Genomic DNA, 24,853 nt, shown 5'->3' with positions numbered 1-24,853 from the left:
TCATATAGTAGTGTATTGGTTAGGTGAGTTATTTAAAGCACCTGTACATAGAGAACTAGAGAATGATAATAAAAAAGTTTGTTGAGGAACTTACCAAGTTTCTAATATTGCATTACATCCAGCTGAAACGTTTCGTAGACTGTCATCAAATTGTTACAGTGCTGCAATCAGCATATACAAACATATAATATATATATAAAAATAATACGTTATTTCTGTCATTGTTCTATATCATATTATAGAGACTATTATATATGCTAATTTATGGCTATAGAGTAGCCTTTGTGATCACGGTTGTTGTTTACCGAGTAATGTGAACGAACGTCTTCTCTTTTAGGCTACTTGTTAATTTAGGCTATGGCGCCCTCTGCTGTTAGATTTGTATTAAAGCAGCTTGAAACTGGCCAGCTGAAGGAGGCAGATGGGTTATTTTGACTTCATTCTGAGTTTGATGATTACACATGTAACTGTAGTATACGTGGGGGAAAGATCTGTGGCCGGTTGCATAAACTGCTCAAACTAGTCTTACAAGTTAGTCTTCAATTGTTTTTCTTTAAGATGCTCATAACTTTTTAAGTCAGTTATATAAAAAACACAGATTGGTCTAATTTGAATATGTATATAATAAGATTGATTACCCCCTGGTTAACTGCTAGTTGACTAGTTATTAAGACACAGTGTTATGAAACTGGCTCTGATTAACCTAATATTTGTGTTTTCAAAATGTTAACTCATGTTAAAATATTCTGAAATAATTAATAAAGCTATTTACTTTTTAATCCATAATGTATATTGTTGTATTTTATTTGATTATTTATAATAATAATACTAATAATACAATGATGATAATAATAATAATAATAATAATAATAATAATAATAATTAATATTATTATTTTATAATTATGATATTTATAAAATTATAAAAGAAACATAAATATGTATAACTATAATCAATACTACTACTACTACTACTACTACTACTACTACAACCAATAGCCCTAAAAATAATAATAATAATAAATATTATAACAGTAATAACAATAATTAGTATTATTATTATTGTTGTTGTTTATAATATTATTATTATCTTATAATATTATATTATATTTTAAAATAATAATATTATAAAACTATTTTACTAGACATAACAATAACAACAACAACAACAATAATAATAATTTTGTATTATTATAAAATATTAAATAATTATTTTACTAGCCTATATAATGATAATAATAACAATAAAAAATATGATTATTATTATTATTATTATTATTATTATTATTATTATTATTGCCTTTATGGTCCTTTAACGATTTATACTGGCCTCCCAATCTGTTTTAGTGGGTATTCACAGAAATGAAGACTGGATACCCTTCACTCTGAAATTATTGCAACAAAGCTAACATCCTTAAACATACACTCCCCGACCCTTGTACCGAAAAGTCAGAGGGAAAGGGGGCGAGTCCTACCGCTGATCTCTATAGCATCCACAGGTAGATTTCCTTTACAGCACGTCAAGAAACTCGAGAGACAGAGCGCGTCCCCTGGAGACCGCACGCGACCACTTCCGGTTTGGCAGAGAGCTGGAAAAATAGCAACGGCAGAGGAGCACAGCTGGAGAAGGAGCTAAAGCGAGTCGCTGTGCAGAGGAATGGGCGACGTTTGAACGGAGAAGGTGAGACGCGACTTTATTAACGGCGCATTATATCTGCTCAGACGTCACCGTTGGTTTATTTGGCGCAGTTCTATCGGACGCATCTAAATACATGCCGCTAACCGGCTAACTTGTTAGCATTCCGTGACAGCTTTGGTACGAGCTAGCCTGGCAGCAACTCGGGTGTCGCAAATGTAATGTGGGAGAGTTCGCATGCAGCGCCGGGCAAATTAAACGGTCATGGGCCGTTTTACACCGTTCGATAGCAGTTCAACGAAGCGTACGTGTTTGTTTTCCCTTCCGATGCAGTCAGTATTAACTGCCAACCTCCACATTCCGCATTCCCCTCAATCACAAGCAAGAGGGCCACTTTCACACCCTGAATTTGTTTTAGACAAGTAAAACTTTTGATCACAGCCGTTGAAGTGACGCAAAAGTAACTTACGTTAACTAATTTCATTAAGGTACTAAAAATATCGAAAGTGTAAGACATTGGCTGTCACAGTAACTAGCGAGCTAACTAACTTACCTAGACCGTTTTATAGATGCGTTTGAACGTGCCTGTTATGCTTACAAATACTAAGTAGGCAGCTCACTTGGCTTAAAAAAACAGTCGAGGACTGATTCAGTTCAATTGAGCTGTTACTGATTTATTTAACAAGGTGATAAAGATTTATTTGAAGTTAAAGTGAAATTACATTTAGTTGGCTTAGTAAACCATTATTAATGTATTAAATTCGTAACAGTATTGGATGTAGTTTACTGTCTCTAAGGGTTAAGTTTGGTTCTGAGTTAGTTTCGTTTTTGTTAAATGGTTAGTTCACTCAAAATGATAAGGAAAATGAACGTGGATGGTGTCCCTAACTTAAATTCTGCCTGTCGTTTTAGGTGAATTGACCCTTTAAATTCCACATGGCATAATGTAGCCTATGCAACTATCTAGAAACAGTACTGTGTCTATAAGATGACTTTAACATATTTTACTTTTTTTTTTAATGTACTGGACAGTAAAGTGTGGGTGTTTCAGGTGAATGTCAAAAACAGTTTCACTTTCATTGGTTGTTCATGTGGCATAAAAATTCCTTGTCGTGAATGTGTTTGAAATCTTTTTCTGAGGTGAGTTGTTCTGTTTGTACTGTCCATCATTTTGGACTTTTATTGTAAGACTTGGAATAAAGCCATACACCACACAGTATAACGGGTTTAAAGGGCAGGACAAATAGGGCTGTTCAACTCAGCTGGTAGTAGTTCATATACAGCAATGATATGTGAGTTAGGCTATGGTTACTTTGCTGTTAACAAGAGTAAAATAACATGTATCTTTTATTGACCTTTAAACATTTAAGTTTTTTTTTTTTTTTTTCGCTAGCTTTTGCAATACTGGTAATATTGTTGGTTTCTATGTGATAAATTGCTTTAGTTTTTTCTCATTTGCAAGTCATTTTGGATAAAAGCAGCTGCTAACTGAAAATGCAGGTTAATAGGTAAAATGGACAGTCTGACAAACAAATTACAAGAATAATATAGTTCAACAGTTGGGTTCCGGAAGTAAAAATCCCATTTATTTTCTCCCTAGGGGAATTGATTTTTAACCATTTTTAACAGTTCACACAGAATAAGTTTTTGCTGTTAAAAACCTGAGACGCAGGCCAGTGGAACGGAACCGTTCTGAACATTCCATACCTTTTTGACAAAATTTCCGTTCAGTGATGTTGAAATTAGCCTCTGGCATGTGTTCAAGGTGATTGTGTACCTGAAGAATGTATTTATTCTGAGCAATAGTCTGAAATTGAAAGTACAATTTTTGCATTTGCTCATCAGGAAGTTCATAAGAAAGTGTCTTCATTTTGGTTTTACCCATGTCCTTGTCATCTTAAAAGCCATGTTACGGCATTCAGGAGTCATAAATGTCCCTCCTAACCACTCAGAATGTTTTCTCAACCAGGCTTGTCTGAACAGACGGAGCCAAACCAATTAAGCTGTGTGCATGAGTAGGCATTATTGTTTTGCACTCGATAAACCTTTCATTTTTGTGGCTGTGTCTGCTTCTCTTCAGTATTAGCTGTTAAGGGGTTTTGGTTAGTAAATTCTCCTGTTATGGCAGATTTATAGCACAGAAAAGGAGAAGGATTTTTCTTGCACTTTACACAAGACATCACCTCCGCTGCTCAGGATCTAATGCTCAGGTTTCTGAATCTTACGACATTGGCTGTCTGAGTATAATACTTGAATGTTTTGGGAACATCGATGAGCAGTTTGTCCCTGAAGCTTGTGGTTCAGTGGGCTTTGGCTGTGTATTCCTTGTCTCTTGGCCAGCTTCAATGGGGATTGACTTGGGAAAGAAGAAAGGATGCCTTTGACCTGCGCACCCGAAGCAAAACAGAATGACTTGGTGGTATTTTTATCCACTCTGATTATGCCTGTTGGATATGCAAAGCCTGGCTGATTTCCCTTGCCAGTTCCTTTATAGCGATTCTTAATTATCCTTTCGAATTTGTGCTGCAGATTCCCTTTGATGTAGCTTTTCTTTTCTTGCCATTAAAATGGCCGGAGTCGTGGATGGCGATGGTAGAAGGCACAGAATGGGCCTGGAGTATTTGGGCCTTTTTATGGTCTTTCTCCTGTCACGATCAGGAGCAATATGTTAGTGTTTTAACTGAAGATTCCTTTGGTGTAGCCTCATGCCTGGGACCAGGGATGATACCCAGAGCTTCTGACCCATTTTTTATTAGCTACCGCTGTGTTGTTGAGCTCTATATTATCTTGATATATATGCTAGCAGCATAACATTACAGCAATTCTTTGACAGTGGGGGTTATAGAAATATGTGACTAGTTTTACAAACTACAATCACTAGTCACATATTTCTATAACAGCCACTCTCAAAACATAACTGTAATGTTATGCTGCTTGCATATATCAAGATAATATAGAGCTCAACAACACAGCGGTAGCTAAAGCTTGAATGTTTAAATCGACAAAACTAACACTTTCGTGATGACGGACCCGATCAGGGCGGTGACAATTCCGTTAACACTCCTGAGAAACTTTCATCGGGCAGGCCTTATTGTCAAGCCCTGTTGTTCAATCAAAGTGTTGTTGAGATAAGTCATATTGCTCAGCATTCTCGTGGTAGTTCTTGAAAACAGTTCCCCACAAAGTTTGCAAGCACTTCTGGCAGCTTTTCCGCCCTCTCACGGCCTATCGGTTTCCTCCTGCCAGACTGTGCATGTTAAGCATTTTTGGCAGTACTGGACTAGGTTTTATTTTGCAGAATAGGCTGAAAGCTGCTTATCTTGAAGCAGGCCTTCTGCAGCGTTCATTTGCCAATGCTGATATGGCAGTTTCCACACTTAACGGCTTGCTCAGTGAACCGGTAAAATAAGTTTTCCCAGTTAGCCATGAGTTTTTATTTTTACTGTTGTTTAGGGATTCTGGGTAGTGTGTGTGTGTCAATTTTTCTTCTGTTTACGGATATTTGGGAAATAAATGGGACTATAGGCTACAGATTTTACTGTAATGTGTTTAAAAAAAAGGCTAATTTAGATTAACCTAAGAAAGATGAATTTGGCTGAGATGGTTTTTACCTTATTTCAATGTCTGATTTGATCTGCTTACTTACTTAGTAATACAAATGCATGTAAAATTGCCGTTTTAGAATATTTAACTTGCTGATTCACTAGTTAAGAGATACAATAAGTAACCTATAGTTAGATATGAAGATGTGTCATGGAGTGAACCAAGGCAACTCGATCCCTTCAACTGGAACAGCTCTTTGATGGCAAAAAAATTGCCAAATCTTTCACATGACGTTGCCGTCTCATCTTATTTTGATGACCTTTAAAGGGATAGTTCACCCAAAAATGAAAATTCTGTCAGTAATTACTCACCCTCATGTTGTTCTCATGCAAAAACACTACGTTAACTCACTCGAGGCCCAGAGAGAAGGAAATGAATAGTGGAATAAAGTCTCTTTTTTTGTTTGTTTTTAGCGCGCAAAAAGTATTCTCGTCGCTTGATAAACTTAAGATTAAGCCACTGTGGTCACTTGGACTATATTAACGATCTCTTTAATAACTTTTCTGGGCCAGCAAGTTTCAGTCCCTTAGAAGTCTATGGAGGAGTAAGACAGCTCTCAGATTTAATCAAAAATATCTTAATTTGTGTTCCGAAGATGAACGAAGGTCTTGCGGGGTTGGAACAACATGAGGGTGAGTAATTACTGACAGAATTTTCATTTTTGGGTGAACTATCCCTTTAACAATCAATCTTCTCAGCAATCCACCATTTAAATATGCCCCTACTTGCAACTTAGAGTATACTATGAGGAAGTAGTTTCATAATTTGATTGTTGTCAAAACCTGCGATTGCATCTCCCTGGAGTGCTGCCAAGACCCCTTGGGTCCACCAGATCAACTGAGTAGCCTATACATTCTTGATTTTCAAGTTTAACTTGGTTTTCATAGAAGTGGGCAAGTGGCACAGCTCCTTTTTGATATGGCTTCCCTCTGTGAACGTGTGAATGTAAAGGAAATAGAATTTTAACGTCTACTAGCCTATATGTTAAACATGATTTTCCACATTTTTTTCACATCCATTTTCTTTCCGGATTTCATTCACAATCTGTTTTTATGAATGCATGTTTAAAAACCGTCAGCATTCAGCAAATACGCATTTATCATTTAAAATATTTTTTTTTTGAATATCTAATAAACATTTAATTTCACAAACCTTGCAGACTTAGTCGAATCCAGCTGTCAGATACTCTGAAGTGCGCATTTGTAGCCTGCATGAATGTGTTACTCTGTGAGTGACGGTCGGTTCATGTGATTGAATGCGGACAGGAGAGTTCAGGTTCATTGAGACTAGGGGTGCAACGGTACAGATAGCCCACGGTACGGTCCGTACCTCGGTTTTTGGGCCACGGTCTCGGTTCGGTTTCGGTACATGTTTTGTGCAGAAAGAGACTGCTATTTCATCCCAAAAATAGGTTTTATTTTTCTTATGGGCATAAACAGAATGTCACAGTAGGAAGAACATCAATGTATGGAATAAATTAACACTCTAGTCTGTACTGAACAACACTAAGTAATACAACCTCTTCAACTATCACTTATATGAAATACAAAATGTAAACAAACACACTTCAAAATATTCAAGTGGATCCCAATTCCAAACCTTGATAACTGGTATATGAAGTGATCAATGTGAAAGAAAAAGTGCACTTTTACCTTTAACAAACATAAATTAGCTTGTGCTTTGAATAAAAAAAAAGCAGAGCAAAATAATATTTAAAAAAATACTGCATTCAGGATACAAAGTGCAATGTTATTTACTCATCCACTATTGAGAGATTCTTGTGCAAAAAGATGAGTCTATCAACACTGTCTGGTGCAAGGCGAGACCGGTTGGCACTAACGATGTCCCCAGCAGTGGAGAAAATTCTCAACTTTTCAGAATGCCGCAAGCGCACCGTAGGTCACGTGACAAGAACCAACCAGAGCGCAGCTGATGGTTGCTTTAGCAACGACAGACGCCTCCGGAGCGCAACCGCCCTAGCGCTTTGGAAAAAGGAGAACGCGGCGCGCCTAGTGTTTTCTACGCGTTTTTAGGCGCGATATGTGAACAAGATAAGCTAAAGCAAAAACTAAAAGGATCAGCGCGAACTCAATAGCAAAACCGAAGTCCCACGGGACACGAGGGTAGATTGTACCGTGCAGGGCTGACCGAACGGTCCGGGATTTTACCGTGTACCGTTGCATCCCTAATTGAGACACACTTAAACTTAGTTTAAACCCTTGATTTCAAAATATGCTGTGCTATATTCATTTGCCCATTATGTCATATTTATGCCATTTTCACTGTGTGCTGCATGTAAAATTTGTGTTACTAGGCCTATGTCTTTATTTGAAAAAATATGATTGCCAGTATGCACAAACTTACCAGATTAATACTGAGTGCCCTGTTGGCTACTGTGTTTACTTCCTTTCCATCTAAAGTAAGTCTGTTTAATTTAGAGATACATTTTTTTATTCATTTTATATATTAGACGAACTATATGTATATAGATATTTGACATTGTTTCTCTTACTTTCTGGTGTTTCTATGAGTCCTCCTCCCCTCTTTCTTTCTTGACCATGGCAGAATGACAACATATGGGTGGTGAGACGGGTTTCTTGGCAAGCCCTGCCAATCGGAGAAAGTGTTTACTCTCCCAAAATTGCTGACTGAGACTCACGATGAATCACTAGACTAGAGAGTGAGAAGATGAGACTTTAGGTGGTTGGAGGCGTAGGAGGGCCTGGGAGAATGTAAAGAGGAAGATAAGAACAACAACTTTTCATTTACAGAATTCTTGCAAATTCTGCTTTTTCCCATTTCCTTTTAAATGCAGCTTTTATAATGCAGTGTTCTGTTCAACATATTACTTGCAAGCTAAGTGGCTGCAGTTTTTACTTTTATTCTCTTATTGATGGATCACTCTTTCTCCCACATCGTTCTTGGCCATGTATCAACTTGATCTAATGAGTTCTCTGCACACACCCATGAAGATCTTATTGGTTCCCAGGTATTTTCCCTCTGCTTTTTAGACGTTGCTCTTGATGACACCTGTGCTTAAGAGCACTATATGAACTACTCTAATACTTGATGGATTTAAGTGCGTTTGAAGACCAGTCATGGCCATAGGCTGTCTTTGTCATTTAAATAGAGATGTCTGTTGAGTCTTTAAAGTGCTTGAGCTTCAATCTATGCAGCACACATTCATGTTTTGGATTAAAGTGTACACTAGATGCTTCACTAAAACTTGCTCTCTGGAGCCACAGTGCAACTGGCCATATATTCCCTTGTCTTTTTTTCTGATTTATGAAGCTCTGTGAAATTAGTCAGATGTTTTGTCTTATTACGCATTTACTAGGGATGCACAATCTATTGGCCACCATATCGGTATTGGCCAAAATATTTTATCAACGAAATCGAGTAAATTAGGCTGAAATATTAAGGCTGTAGATAATGTATTATGTCCTTCAGTTGAACTTCAGATGTGCACTGTTTGCCATGATGGTTTTGAATTGCATAAAATATGATTGGAATTACTTTGAAAAGGCTACATTTAAGTGCAACACAAGTCTGTCTTGGCTACACTATAGGCTACACTGCTGTAAAAGAATGCTGTGAATTCTTGGTTCGCCCTGTTACGGGATGAGCGAATCCACACCTTCATGACACACACAGTCATGGGTGCTGGTGCATTTGCAACCTATTGTGCAATTGTAAGTTGTAATATCATGTTTATTTTGTGTTTATATATGATTTATCACATACAGAATGTGTTTGGTTAAGTTAATTAACGCGGTAGTAAAGCGCTCCAGTTTACCAGTGATCATCTTTAGCTTCAGCACGCGCAGCTCAAACGCCAATTAATGTTGCATTAACTATGACTTGGACTGTCATGTACATAATGAGAACACTAGTAATAAAACGTTGTTAGGCTAGTTCTTTGCGTTTAGGCTAGTTAGCGTGTTTCAGCGTGTTACGGGAGCTGCGCATCCACCACAGGAGTTGCACATTCTGACAAGCACATAATTAGTTAATTTTGTGCAGATGTAATTTGTAATATTATGTTTATGTTGCATAAATATCTAAGATGAATCTAATATAGGCTCTGTTGAGTTAATTAACCCACTAATAGGGCTGCAACAAACGATTATTTTGATAATCGATTAATCTAACGATTATTAGAACGATTAATCGACTAATCGTCGATTATTTCGCCGACTAATCAGTAAGTTTGGAACGATTATTCAGCCTTTTCAATTTGTTAAAACACTGAGTTATACATATTCTAACTATAATATAAAAAAAGAAAATCACTTCAGCTTTTGAAATGGTTGGTTTAATGAACTTTGAGTCAACTAAACAGGTCATTCTCTTTAAGTTTTCAGATTTCTGTCCAACTCAAATCACACACAAATGCAAAAAGCATTGGTTAAATATTCGGTTCTCTTTCAATAAAAAAAATGAACAAAAAAAAATTATCAGCTGCATTACAGACAAACTTAAACTGCAAACAATTATTATAAGAACACAATTTAAAAAAAAAATTGACAGCTGAGCTGACAGAGACATTCTCATTCACCTTTTAATTTACAGTATAAAAAATCAACAGACATGATATTCTTCATAACATCTCTTTTGTAAGTCTTCATGAATATGGAACAAAATACAGGCAAGTGATAAGACTGTAATAACTAATAGTTACAATAATAAAAACAGCCCTGAATCCTAAGCTCGATCAAGCTTTATTCTATGCAAAAATAATCATCACATTACTGTAATTATATTATTATTGTTAATATTATTGCTATTATTAGTAGTATTGCATTCTCTAAAAAGAGATTTACTGCTAGTTATTTACGTTAGCTCCAGCTGGAGAACATTCACCTCTCACCGGCTCGTCTCGTGCCGGGTTTTTCCTCTTTAAGTGCTTTAACATTCATGTTGTGCTCCCGTGAAAAGCAAGTTACGCCTTGCATGTATTGCACACGACAGCATTCTTGGTTTGAAGTTTTGTGAAACTTTCACACACCTAAGTTAGCTAGTTCGGATTCGTTTGCACTCCGTCATAATTCGCGCTGTGTTTTCTTCTACCGCAATAGCATTTGTAACGGCTGCATTACACTCTAGCGCTACAGCGCCGTAGCGGTCAAATCGCGATATTGCAGGCCCTTACATTAGGTCACGTGGGATCAAACGACTACTCGACAACAAAGATATTTGTCGACAATTTTTTATTGTCGACGTTGTCGACAATGTCGACTAATCGTTTCAGCCCTACCCACTAACAAAGCACTTCAGTTTCCCGGCGTTCATTCAGCTCTTTAGCTTCAGCGCATGCTGCTCAAACAGCTATGCTGTTATTTGAAACAGTATTATTAGTTTAAGATGTTTTTTTTTTTTTTTCTAAAACAAATTATGCATTTAATAACTAGCACTTTTTTTCCTCGTATTATTTTCATAAACAATATGGTTTAATAAAATAATTTCATTATTGTCTTTATGTAGACTAGGGGTGTAACAATATAATGTGTAGTGCTATGCATAAGTTTAGACACCCATGCTAAAGTTGACTAAAAAGAGGAATATAAAAAAAAAAATCTTCTTTTGGAAATTGAACTTAAAGGAGAACTCCGGTCAATTTTAACATTGAGCTAATTTTATTGTACATTTGGAGTGCTGTCAATACAGAGAACAACGACAAAAATCGGTGTTGCCTACACCGAGTTATTCTATTTTTAAAATTTGTAGTCGAGTAAATAAATAAAGTAGTCGATTGCCGAGTTCACGCGCATAGGTTTAGTTACCTATGATCACGCGCGTGAACTCGGCAATCGACTACTTTGGACTTCAACCGAAAAACAGGATGCAAACAGGTATTTGCGCTGGCTTAAATAACATCATTTTTATACATATCTTTCACATCTACTGCAGTCAGATCCACTCGTGTTCACTCAGAAGGAATCACTCACATTTTCTGTGCACTTGTAATGACACATCAAGGATGTTAAGAGCCTAAAAGCAGGTTTAGTACTTGCCCCATTGAAGTCAACAGGGTGCAAATTTTAAAAATAGAATAACTCGGTGTAGGCAACACCGATTTTTGTAGTTGTTCTCTGTATTGACAGCACTCCAAATGTACAATAAAATGAGCTCAATGTTAAAATTGACCGGAGTTCTCCTTTAATGCCTTAATTAAAAAAATTAGGAAAAATCCAACCTTTAAGGACACCAATTTTCTTTGTGAATGAATAATGTATCGTAAATAAATACATGTTCTTCCTTAAAATACAGGGTGCATAAGTTTGGACACCCCTATGTTAAATTCCCATAGAGGCAGGCAGATTTTTATTTTTAAAGGCCAGTTACTTCATGGATCCAGGATACTTTGCATCCTGATAAAGTTCCCTTGGCCTTTGGAATTAAAATAGCCCCACATCATCACATAGCCTTCACCATACCTAGAGATTGGCATGGAGTACTTTCCATAAGATCATCTCTCAATGCAAATCAAACCAGCTATTAGGCTAACTGAAATAAAACCATGCCAATCTCTAGGTATGGTGAGGGCTATGTGATGATGTGGGGCTATTTTAATTCCAAAGGCCAAGGGAACTTTATCAGGATGCAAAGTATCCTGGATCCATGAAGTAACTGGCCTTTAAAAATAAAAATCTGCCTGCCTCTATGGGAATTTAACATAGGGGTGTCCAGACTTATGCCCCCTGTATTTTAAGGAAGAACATTTATTTATTTACGATACATTATTCATTCACAAAGAAAATTGGTGTCCTTAAAGGTTGTATTTTTCCTATTTTTAAGGCATTAAGTTCAATTTCCAAAAGATGATTTTTTATTCCTCTTTTTAGTCAACTTTAGCATGGGTGTCTAAACTTATGCATAGCATTGTATATCACAATAGACCCCTTTTGCGCCGACGTCACAGTTACGTCACGGCGCTAGCTGGAGGCAAAACAAACGGAAAACTGGAGGCGGCCAATACAAACCAGCACAGATTCGGCTACATAATAAGGAGCTTAAATTATTATTTTTATTATTAAATGTCATCTTGTTGTGTTGTTGGGTGCAAGAATCGATGAAAAATGATTATGCTGTATCTGGAATTTTTATTTCTAGAAAATATTCATATCATTAAAATTGCACCGTAGTGTCACTCTTTACATTGTTGTCTTCTTGGCGCTGGCTAGGCAGAACTGCGGATCGTCTTTACATGACCATTCAGCACATAGTTATAGGGATCTAAATATATTTTTATGTCCTCAGTTTCTCTTTACCCTCGGTTTCTCTATCGGGTAGGTGTAGAAGTCAGGCCACTCAACCGGGGGTAGCATTAATGTTAATCCTGTTAGTTCGTCCATTGACTGAGTCATCTGGTTCCGTCCGTTAAAATTAACTTTTGCAAATAACAATCGCGGTCCTGGACAGTGAGTGACCTTGCACATTAAGAAAAAATCGGATTTTCTTCAGTCATTGTTAAAAAACAAGCTAACGAAACTTGCAAACTAGCGTTAGTGAAGCGGCCAGAGGGATCTTTCTGCCTACAGCTAAGCCCCGCCCCCACACAAATACGTCACCATGTTTACCAACTGTAAAAGGGTCTATATATCGCAATACAAAAATGCAACAATATGTATCGTTGTTGATAGTGACAATATATATTGTGTATAGTTCACCCAAAATAAAAATTACTGTGAGGAAAAAAATTCAAGTTTTAGTTTTAGTCAGTACTGTATTAAACTACTAAATATAATGTATAATAATGCATTGGGGGAATATTTGTGGGTCCTGGTAATGCCAAATGTCTTACTTTACCAGTAAAAAGTGGCCTACATTATTTTAAATATATCTAGCCAGTGACAGAGAGCAAGGATTCGTCTAAAATAATTCTGTATTTTTCAGCTTCAAAATCATGAATATTTTTATTCTGGTGTCCCTATTGTCCTGTGCATTGGGTTTCCAGCACCAAGTCCAACCCTATTAATTTACACCCACAATGTAATATCAAATTTAGCATTTTAGTCAATAGTACATTTTTGTTAACCTTTTATCATATGTCTTGGAGAAAGCCGATTATATCAGTAATCGGCTTTCAACTATAAAGCATTATCGGTATCGGTCAAAATCATATTGGTTCATCCCTAGCATTTACCCCATTGACATCCACAAACTAATGCCAAAATGTACACTAACATTCAATAGTTTGGGGTCACATATGATTAATTTATTTATTAAATAGATGTTTATTCAGCATGATGACAGTAAATAAATTTGTCAAAAGATTTCAATTTCAAATAAATTGTTAAAATTGCTAATCATCATAGAATCCTGAAAAAGATGTATTATGGTTTCCACAAAAATATTAAACAGCCCAACTATTTTAAACACTGATAAAACGAAATGTTACTTGAGCACCAAGGCACAGTTGCGTAAACATAGCCATTAAAGATAGTGCCTTTTAGTTCACCCAAAAATGAAATTTCCATCATTAATTACTCACCCTCATGTCGTCCCAAACCCGTAAGACCTTATTTTATCTTCGGGTGAGTGTTTAATGACAGAAATTAAATTTTTGGGTGAACTAACCCTTTAAGTACTAGTATGACCAACTAGCAGTTAGTCAAAGGGGTAATCAGTCTTACTTTTTGGTATCAAATTAGACCAATCTACATTTTTACGAAAAGGTAAATGTTTCAAAATGTAAGAACAATGCACTAGTTAAACGAATGTAGTCTATGAGTAAATGGAACTGTTTTTCTCATGTAGATGTTATATGTGCATTGTATAACAGCATGATTACTCTCATGTGTAAAAAGACTGGTGAATTACGGTTAGACACTAGACAGGTTGGTGCCAATGTATCAACGGCATCTTTTGTTTGTTTATTGGGTTAATGTGTAGATTTGTACTGTACTGTACTGTTCTGAAATGGAAGCACTGATTATTACTAGAGCTTTATATAATTGGACCACACAAGGTTTGAATAACTACCTCAAAACACAATACACATTGCAATACATAAGTCACAATTAAACACATCACAATATCATAATTGGATCGCAATTAAAACTGTACCAAACATGTGAAAGAGAATGATCATGCGGTGTCAGTTTCAATCTCTTGGTTCATTCCAGAAATTGGAATTGCAGTTTGCAAGATTGCAGTACTGTCAGCTATAACAAATTTTACCTGCAGATTTCAACAACTGTGAAAAAGTATGCAAATTCCATCTGTGCTTAACATATAATATACCATTCATTTAGTTTAATCTTTTTAATATCTATAAATGTGTTTCCTCACACATTGTTTTCTTTCATTCAGGTTCTCTACAAACCAGGAGAGACGTCAGTGAGTCATGGAGGACTGTGGTAGCCTCATAGAGTTTGATGTACCTGAGTTCAGCAACACCGTCCTGAACCAGCTCAATGAGCTTCGTCTCCAGGGCAAGCTGTGCGACATCATTGTGCACATTCAGGGCCAGCCGTTCCGAGCCCACAAGGCTGTTTTGGCCGCCAGTTCACCATACTTCCGTGATCATTCAGCACTTGGCACAATGAGTGGCCTCTCCATCTCCGTAATCAAGAGCCCTGAGGTGTTTGAGCAGCTGTTGGCCTTCTGCTACACTGGCCGCATGGCATTGCGCCTACGTGATGTCATCAGTTTCCTCACGGCTGCCAGCTTCCTCCAAATGCAGGCTGTGATTGACAAATGCACACAAATTCTTGAGGGTATTCACTCCAAGATAAGCATCCCAGTGCCTGATGGGACAGATCCAGATGACGATTGCACCTCCTCAAGGTCTGGACTCAATGGTGTGAAAGATGGTGGTATCTTTTTAAACCCCACTCAGATTTCACCACCCTATTATCCTCGCCAGAATCATTGCGTGGAAGGGCGGAACTCAGGTAAGGGGATGGCGGAGGAGGGTCAGTCAGACCGAGGGAGCAGCGACGGCATATCTGAGCAGGAGGTGTCCATGGAGGTTGAGTCGGAACAGATAGAACTCATCGGGAAGGATGGGCACGTGACAGATGTCCATATAAAGCTGGAGAAAACCGACCGGCCCAGCTACTCCGATAGCTCGTCGGCAGGTGACGATGGCTACCACACAGAGCTAGTGGATGGTGAGCAGGTGTTGGCTGTCAGCGTGGGATCATACGGGCCTGTGCTTTCCTCTGCCAGATACACTTACTCGGCACTACCTTCCCCCTGTTTTGTCAGCCTGAGTTCCTCTAGCCCATCTCGTTCCTTGCTCAGCAGCGTCCGGGGTGGTCGTGCCCGACCGAAACGTCCCGTGCCTCTTCCAGCCGATCTACTTACTCAGCTCAAGCCTGGTGCCGACGAAGGAGATCCACCTGCTACGGCAACTACCTTCGAAAACGACGTAAGGGAGCGTAGTTTCCGCGGACAGTGGTACCCCTACAACGAGCGGCTCATCTGCATCTACTGCGGCAAGTCCTTCAATCAAAAGGGCAGCCTGGACCGTCACATGCGTCTGCACATGGGCATCACGCCCTTTGTCTGCAAGTTCTGCGGCAAGAAGTACACCCGCAAAGATCAGCTGGAGTACCACATCCGTGGCCACACGGACAACAAACCCTTCCACTGCCAGATCTGCGGCAAATGTTTTCCCTTCCAAGGCACACTCAACCAGCACTTGCGCAAGAAGCACATGACCTCTGGCACAGAAGTTAATAATCACACTGACTTGCTGGGAGAGGTACCAGATGGCCAGAGAGGGGAGCAAGAGGATACCTCAGAGGGTGAAGTAGCCTGCGGAGCAGTGTACCCTGATGATTTGTCGATAAAAACCGCCAGCGAAGAGAGTGGCAAGTGTAGTCCGGAAGAAACCCCTGCGTCCAAACCCCTGCGTGGATATTAAGTAAAACCTTTTCCATTAACTTGGTTGTTTGTCCTACTTATCTAATAAGGAAGCTTAAATGGTTACTCTTTTCATGATTAAGCCCAGCTGTTTCTAAAGAACGACAAGAAATAACCCGCCTTGCGCATTTTCTACTCGTCCATTTTTGTGGAAGTTCTACACAGGACTAAGACGGAGAGAAAGAGTTTTTAAGGAGTTTTTTTTTTGTTTTTGTTTTTTTTTCAAAGGGAAGGAGTCCTATAATCTGGGAATTAAATAACTGGGGAGGAGGTCTCTGTAATCAAGGCCTCCTAAGAGTTTTATCACATTTTTATATATCTATATATATTTCCATGTTTTTCAACATATTTACAGAGTAATATAGGCATGTTGCAATAATGAATAATGTGAAAGCTCAGATGAGATGCTTGTCATATCACGCTTTTACCTGACCTGTTTTTGCACATGTGGCCTGTAGTAGGTCACTCACTCACAAGGAATGGTTTATCTGCCAGTGCAAGACACATCTGTTCAATACCTCATTACACAACCTCAACATACTCATAATGGACAGTATTTGTAGCTTGTCATCAACTCCAGCCAGGTTTTACCTCATAGCAAAGAACCTGAACGGAGGGGAAGAAGCTTCTCTCAATAAAGTTCTGTTTGTTTTTTCAAAGGGTTGGAATGCGGAGGCAAAAAACCCCTGATCAAAACATCTCCACTTTATACTACTTCAGTGAAATATTCTTTAGTGATTGTATGAATTCTGGATGAATCTTGTTCAGTTTTCTCTAGCAGCCATGTTATGTATGTCTATGGGAAAATTGCTAGTACAAGGTGTACCTGTGGTGTATTTTCAGGATCTAGGATCTACTACATATGATGCTGTTTTCTTCCACCTTTTCATTATTACAATGCCATATTTTTCCTAGAATCACAGTCTGTCGTTATGCACTCGTTCTGTAACATTATCCATTTGGTTATAATATCAATGGTATAGTTGCAAATTAGTGCTTGAGTAGCAGCACAGTCAACTATATTATTTAATTAAGGAATGTGTGCCAATCTATCTTTCTTTCTTTCTTTCGCAAAAAAAGAAAAAAAAAATCAATGTTATTTTGCAATTTGATTTTTCCCAGACACGAGGAGGGTGTGCCTTTATTATAAATTAACATATTTGTAAATGTGTTTCTGAAAGGGGTTCATTCAAGATATGAAAATTCCCTAAGGGCCATACCGTCATGGGAAGAAGGAAAAAAAAAAAAAACTTGGTGAAATATTTCTAGTATTAATGTCCACACTTGATCACTGGTTAAAATTTCAAACAGCTTTACTTGTTTCGCTGGCTCGAAAGAGCTTTAGTTTTTTTTTTTCAGTAACGTTGTTTGGAACGGACAGCTGTGATAAGAATCTCTTAGGCTTCTCACGCTTAATGTTATCTGTTGATTTACAGACCAAAACGTATGGTGTTTCAGTACAAGAAATTAATAATTGAAGACGATTCACTGCTTTTGTTATGTTAGTATGGAGTTGTATTGTTTATGCTGGGAGGTATAGTGTTGGGTTTCATACTACAATAGCGCAGTAATAAGATAAACCTGCAGTTTCAGTACCTCTGTTTGTGAGCACTTTTATGTGTTGAACATTGTGAAGAGAGAGCCCTGGACAATATCTCTTCCTATCCATTTTCACTTATGTAACTGGTGCAAAACGTCATACCTCACACTTTTTTTTTTTTTTTACCTGTGATTGAATAAGGCTGCTTGTTGTATCACATGCCAATTTTAGATACATTTTGTTATCACCACACTGTCTTATTAATTCTAAAAGATAAGCAGCTGCATATGATGCAAAACAAGTAAAATAGCATTTCTTCATGAGCAATACGCTAGACTCATATTTTACATTATCACTACAGTCGAGCATCTGCCTCCCTGTCTGCAATATATTTGATTTATAGTTTTGGATGCTCAGACAGATTAAAACATGCCTCGTTCTCTCAACATTCAAGTGCTTTCAAGTTTGCCTGACATACCATTTAGATATTTACCTTGCCACACCCTCCATAAGTTCACTTTAACAACCACCAAGGATACTTTGCATAAGCAACGTACCCTTTTGTTTAGAGACTGCGGTATTATCCTACCAAGACAACTCCTTGATTCTTTGAAATGTCACCAGTGTCACGCCTTGGGCAAAATGTCTTTCTGAAAGTATCTGTGACTTACATTAATGGTGCTTTTCTGTTTTTTTTTTTTTTTTTTAGTTTAGTGTTGCAGTCACTTTCTTTAGCTTTTTTTATTTTCTTTTACTTTCTCAGTTTAAGTATTTTCAGCACTGCATTTTTTTTTCTCTTAAAATCAATGTATTTTATTTTACTCAATATTTTAGAATACTAAATTATTTATAATGTGCCATTAAAATCTCTTCATGTGCTTGTGAAACTGGCAGATGAGTGAGAATGAACCTTATGTTTTAGTTTTTTTCCGGCTCTGAGCTTTGAATCAATGGCAGTTTTGAACAATGAGCCAAATGTGATTACTCTATAACAGTTAACAAGAGCCAAAACGCTCAATGCCATACTACTGACAGAGCATGTTTGGTGTCATTCTGTGACATGTTTGTCATTTTGAAGCATTGTAAGCCTGACTGCTTTGTTCGCTGAATATGTTTAGATTTGCTCTGTTCCTTTATCATAATGTACCTGTTCATGACTTGGGCCACTAACCAAAGAGCAAACCAAAAAATGTAAAGGGTTTGTGTAGTATGTTGCGCAGCGGACGTGAAAGACCAAAACCAAGCCCTGGAACAAACGAATCTGTTTTAGGGGTGTCAGTAGATCTTTTTCGTCTCATTTCCCAGCATCATACTGTCATTTATTACACAGACTGGCGTTAAGCTGAAAAGTTTAGTTGAGCTAATGTTTTACAATGAGTGAAGCTGTAAGCATTAGCTTTAGCTTTTGAAGAACAGACTTTGGGTGTTGTTTTGTGGTCTTTAAAGAGGTGATGGTACAAACAGAGATGTTTTGTTGAGGACGTTGATTGAACTGGTGCCTTGCTATGAAACATAGGCTACACTACCATTTGGGGTCAGTATGATTTTTTTTTATTATTATTATTTTGAAAGAATTTTTTATTCAGCAAGGATGCAATAAATTGTTCAAAAGTGACACACTGAAGACATTTTATAATGTTACAAAAGCTTTTGGTTTCATATTAGAAATGCCATTCTCTTACGCTTTTTATCAAAGTCCTGAAAAAAAATCACCATTTCCATAATTTTAAGGATTAGTTCACCCCAAAATGAAAATTTCCTAATAATTTACTCACCCCAATGCCATCCAAGATATCCATGTCTTTCTTTCCTCAGCGGGAGAGAAATTATGTTTTTTGAGGAAAACATTTCTGGATTTTTCTTCTAACAATGGACTTCATTGGTTACCATCGTTTTTAAGTCCAAATCAATGCAGTTTCAAAAGTCTTTGAAGTGTTTAAACGGGCTGTACGCGATCACAGCTGAAGAAGAGGTTGTTATCTAGCGAAACGATAGGTCATTTTCAAAAAAATAAAATAATTTATAGACATTTTACCTTCAATAGTTCGGATTGGATCAGGGAACTACGTCATCACGTTGAAAGGTCACGTCGGCGCCGGCAGAAGTACCACCCCACTGTTTACAATGCGACCGTACGTAGTAGGATAGTTCAAATAGTATTGTTTGCTATTATATATAGTAATAGTATTCAGTGAATATGAATAGTATATGAATAACATTCTGATGAATATGAATAGCAGTTCAAATAGTATTGCTGGCGCCGGCGTGACCTTTCAACGTGATGTCCGTTCCCTGTCCGTTTGTTGATCAGCTCAATCCGAACTATTGAAGGTAAAAAGTCTATAAATTATATATTTTTTTTGAAAATGACCTATCGTTTCGCTAGATAACAACCTCTTCTTCAGCTGTGATCGCGTACAGCCCGTTTAAACACTTCAAAGACTTTTGAAACTGCATTGATTTGGACTTAAAAACGATGGTAACCAATGAAGTCCATTGTTAGAAGAAAAATCCAGAAATGTTTTCCTCAAAAAACATAATTTCTCTCCCACTGAGGAAAGAAAGACATGGATATCTTGGATGGCATTGGGGTGAGTAAATTATTAGGAAATTTTCATTTTGGGGTGAACTAATCCTTTAAGCAGCACAACTGTTTTCGACATTGATAATAATAAGAAATGTTTCTTGATCACCAAATCAACATATTGTAATGGTTTCTAAAGGATTCTGTGACACTGAACATTCAGCTTTGCATCACAGGAATACATGTAATTTTACAGTATACAAAAAAGAAACATTTAAGTTTTAATAACATTTAATAACAATATTCCCGTTTTTACTGTATTTTCGATCAAATAAATGCAGCCGTGGTGAACAGAAGAGACTTCTTTCAACATTTCACATTTATAAAAATCTTACCGACCTCAAACTTTTGAATAGTAGTGTACGTGAATCACTTACTCAGCAGCTCATTGTATTTTTTTGTTGCCGCTCAAGATTATGGGAATGAGATGAGGGGTTCCTTCAAAGAAGGTGGAAATGTTTGTTATTTTTGGATGCTTCAATGTTTCAGCCTGGTCTTTTATATACATACTGAACTAATGGTTATACACAGAAGCAATATGCCTGCTAGATCATAATCAAAACATGCAGTAAGGGTTCTTTTTCATGTCTTTTTTTGTTTCTATGGGGAAACATCCCATTTGGAGGGGACTGATATGCATTGAAGCAACAGAGATTTTCGCATCAGAGTCATTATGCAGTTTTGACTGAAAGTGAATATGCTGAAATAAAATGGGACAATCAAACAGCTTCACAATATGGAAGCTGCCTCTTAAAATAAGTTTTAAAAAATCGTGTTTTCGTTAGTTGGTTTTTGCTTGGCTATAATCTCATCAGAATAATGATGCTTTCAGGTTAGCAGATCGCTGTATTATGTATATTGTTTGGTCTAGAGAGGGGAAATATGCATGCCGGCCCACCTATTGTTCAAGTAGAATTGCATGGTGACCTCCGCGTTGTAAAACGAAACTACAGATGACCTTTTTTTTGGTCTTAAGACTTGAAAGTGATTTTCATTTATAGCTATATCTCTTTTGTGATATTTCACCTGGCATGCACTTAATGACCCTTTTTAAAATAATAATCAATAAATGTATTCCATATGGGATTAATTGACCATGTAATACTCCCAACTTACGGGACGCATAAGGCCTCAAATATTTTATCGCTTGGGATGCGTTTCCCCTTTAATGGTGCTTTACGACTGGTCAGGTTTCTTTTCAGTTTTTGTGTGTAAGCAAAAAGATGATGTTAAATCGGTGATATGGGGTTAACATACTCTTGTTAAGGATTTTTAATGAACTGTCATACTCCGCCAACTGACCTAGATACTCATGGTCCATTTTCACTCGCTTTGTTCACATAAAACCAGTTCAGTTTGTGCCATGCACAATCATCAAAAAAAGAAGTGTTTACAGGGAAGGCTGTTGGACTACTTTTTGATTGTGCAGCTCGTCCTTTTTAACTGTTGAAAACTGTTGACTTACTTCAGGTAGTTTATGAACACTGAGCTAAACCTAGAGATATTGAAGAAAAGGAAATCTTGAAGTCTTCCATCGGTTCTACACTTCCAACATGTATCCACTGTGTAATATGCAAAAGCAATAACCTTTGTAAAAGCATTTTTTATTTTTTTTCTTCTTTGGTGTCTTTCTGCCTCAGATCGCAGGAGGATCGTGTCTCAAAATGAATGCGTTCAGGATGTCAGGGAGCTGAGGTCATTCATGATGAGGAGATGATTTTTTTTTGTTTGTTTTTTATATATATACATTCTTTTATGTGAAAACTTGGGACATGTTGGGCAAATATGCTTCTACAGTGTGGTTTGTTTTTGCGGTTACAACAGTCCACGTTCTATTTGTACTTGACACCTCAGTGTCAGTGGTGAAAAGTCACATCTTTTTATTTAATTTATTTTTTATCCATGGCAAATATGAAAGGGATCTTTGAGATATGTAACCTGCCGCTATGGTGTGTGCTAAAGATCTTCTTTCTTCATGCGTCGAGATTAAACAGCCAATCAGAGGACTTCAGCAAAATTGTTAACTCAAACTCTTGTTCTCTCATGTATTCGGGACATTGCAAAAAGTAAATAAGTAGAACTCAGGGTTTACTAGTATTCAGAAAATGCCATTTTGGATGCGCAGTGATCTTTGTGTGCCCAAAACTAAGCTTGCACTTTTACTTCAGGTGGGGAAACAATTCCTCAGTCATTGGTTCCCAATACAGTCTGCCTCACAGGTGTAGTGTGATGCACCTAAATGTTTCCGTTCTTGCTCTTCCTGAATGCATGGGACGGGCGCGGAGTTTCACAGCAGAGGAAAGCAGATCTTTAGCTCTCGTCGTATCAGTAGCATTCTGTCCAACCTTCTGTTATCCACTATATGTACAACCTCACAACCCAACTGTGAACCTCAGAACTCTACTGTTTTATACAACTATGAAGTACATGAAGCTAGCTGACGCCGATGCTGTAACAATTAACTCGCCATTTATGAATTTTATTTTATAGCATGAAATATAAAAGTATATTTATTCAAATTATATATTTTACTCATAATCATTCTGTGCTGCTTTTTATTTTCGTTCTTAAAGCTTGTATATTGCTTTTTTATGATACAAAGAAATGTCAATAGATTAAAAAAATGCATTTGTTTGTACAATAAAGATGCTGATTTGGCAAAATGTCTGGACATCCTTGCTTTGCTCATTCTAGGAAAATATGCATTGAAATTTGTGTGTTTGTGCATTAATGCTGATGTCCACTAGATGGAGCACATGCACTGAAAAGGTATTAATAGTATGCTGAGGCTTAATAAACCTTAATAAACCCCACGCATATTCATTTTAGAATAAAACATTCACTTTTCAATAATGCTATTACACTTTTTTTGTTATTCTAATTTAGTTCAAAGTTTAAACTTTTTAAATGTAAATATATTAAAATAATTATATATTGTAAGTGTATTGCAAATGAATACATTTTAAAAGACCTATGTAAATTCTGTCAAAATTCATGCAATTGAAATTGACAGTTTATTGTCCCTGAGGGGACATTTGTCTTGACTCCATGGTGTGTTAAACTGATCTATGAATGATCAGATGGACTACCAGGTGGTGGGGACAACACTGACCTGGTAAACCTTGATCAATCTGGTTAGAGCTGGCAAACCACATTGGACCAGTAACAAACCAGCTGGCATGTTCCAAAATCCAGACTGGCCACCGTAAGCTGCTTTGATATATATTTTTTTAATGCAGGGACATAGATTTAATTCAAAGTCCTGAATCACGTTTTTATATACATAACAAAAAAAAAAAACAAAAAAAAAAAAAGAAAATGTCCCACTTCACATGAAAATAAACATAAATAAAAAGTTTAGGCCTCAGTGAAAACCAGTGCACATAGCCTAACTGTTCAAATGTGTATCATTATAACTCTTTGTGGTATCACAAAAACTTAAAGGCTAAATTATAAGACTTTTAAAGTAAACAAATATCTCTAAAAATAATTTGAAAAAAAAAAAACTCTATTTCTTCAAAAATAAAAAACAAACTACATTTCTTCAAGGGAAAAATAAAATAAAAATATGTCCACACATATTTCCAACGCAGAGTGCACAACACAAAGAGACATATATTGACCTAATTAATGATTGGTTATTTAATTATAGGGTGACGCTACGCGATTGGTCAAAGCTTCTGTCCATCAAACGTACAGCACTTCCTGATGTCGATGCCCAGCTGTTGGTGAATGACCCGCATCTCATCTCCACCATCAGGCTGCATCGTGTCTATACACAGGACTGCCCTCAGCGTTTGACATCATACCTGCTCTAAACACGCTGCTTTGCCAGGACAACGTCCATGTATGGAGTAGAATAACTGAAATAGGCTTAAATAGTCCAGTGGATGAGAGGGAATCCTTTCAAATTGGATTTTTGTGTCTTTAAGGTCGTGCTGCAGTACAGACACATACGCTTTGCGTTGAGCCGCGCGTGCATCTCAACCGCGGACGAGGACAGTGGCGTATTTCCATTGACAGGTGAGTTGTATTGTGCGTGCCGTTGGCATCTGTATCTCTATCTGTATAGAAGATGAAGCCCAAAATGAAAACGGTATCAACAGGGATGGCGTTGCGTCACTGGGGGGGTCGTCTGCCTGTCTCCAACTGGGTACCACACTGTCAATATGATGCATGACGCCATTACATCTAAAACAACGTGCTTCTGCAGGATGCTCGGTATTTTGTTCAGATGTTATGATGCCATTTTGCTGTAAGGATACTCTTCTATTTGGTGTCTTATGCAAACTGGAGGATGGAATAAGAGATTTTTATGTGGTGTCTCATCAATATTTAGAATTATGCTCCGCCAGACCAGCACTGTGATATGATTTAAACAACCAGTATAAATATGAATGGGAATCACAACAATACAGTAACTGACATTATGACAGACAGCTTAACCAATACAATACTACCTGAAGCTGTTCTCTATGATTCTGATGATATGTAGGCTTTTTATTTTATTTAATTTTATTTATTTTATGGTATTTTCAGAAAGAACCTACCTACTGTGTTTGTTTACATGGCTGATGTTTTGTCCTGGAGAGACTGACTTTGGAAAGCACCTGTAT

General features: G+C 37.3%; 1 protein-coding gene across 3 annotated transcripts; it reads left to right on the top strand.

Moving 5' to 3' along the window:
- The first annotated feature begins 1,419 nt into the window (after window positions 1-1,419).
- On the top strand, window positions 1,420-22,896 carry zbtb34 (zinc finger and BTB domain containing 34). Of its 3 annotated transcripts, none has more exons than XM_081349924.1 (3): window positions 1,420-1,680; window positions 14,554-16,114; window positions 21,878-22,896. In XM_081349924.1, the coding sequence occupies exon 2, from the start codon at window positions 14,588-14,590 to the stop codon at window positions 16,112-16,114; it is 1,527 nt and encodes a 508-aa protein (XP_081206050.1). In that variant the 5' UTR covers window positions 1,420-1,680; window positions 14,554-14,587; the 3' UTR covers window positions 21,878-22,896. The 3 variants fall into 3 exon arrangements, with proteins under 3 accessions (XP_081206050.1, XP_081206051.1, XP_081206049.1); XM_081349925.1 differs by lacking the exon at window positions 21,878-22,896 and adding an exon at window positions 16,774-17,349 and having other exon boundaries at window positions 1,575-1,680; XM_081349923.1 differs by lacking the exons at window positions 1,420-1,680; window positions 21,878-22,896 and adding an exon at window positions 2,668-2,775 and having other exon boundaries at window positions 14,554-17,343.
- Window positions 22,897-24,853: the final 1,957 nt, after the last annotated feature.

The sequence above is a fragment of the Scardinius erythrophthalmus genome, assembly GCF_964197995.2.
Source record: "Scardinius erythrophthalmus genome assembly, chromosome: 20".
NCBI classification, from domain to species: domain Eukaryota; kingdom Metazoa; phylum Chordata; class Actinopteri; order Cypriniformes; family Leuciscidae; genus Scardinius; species Scardinius erythrophthalmus.
The sequence above is the reverse complement of the archived record's forward strand: the minus strand, read 5'-3'. Positions and strand labels throughout refer to the sequence as shown.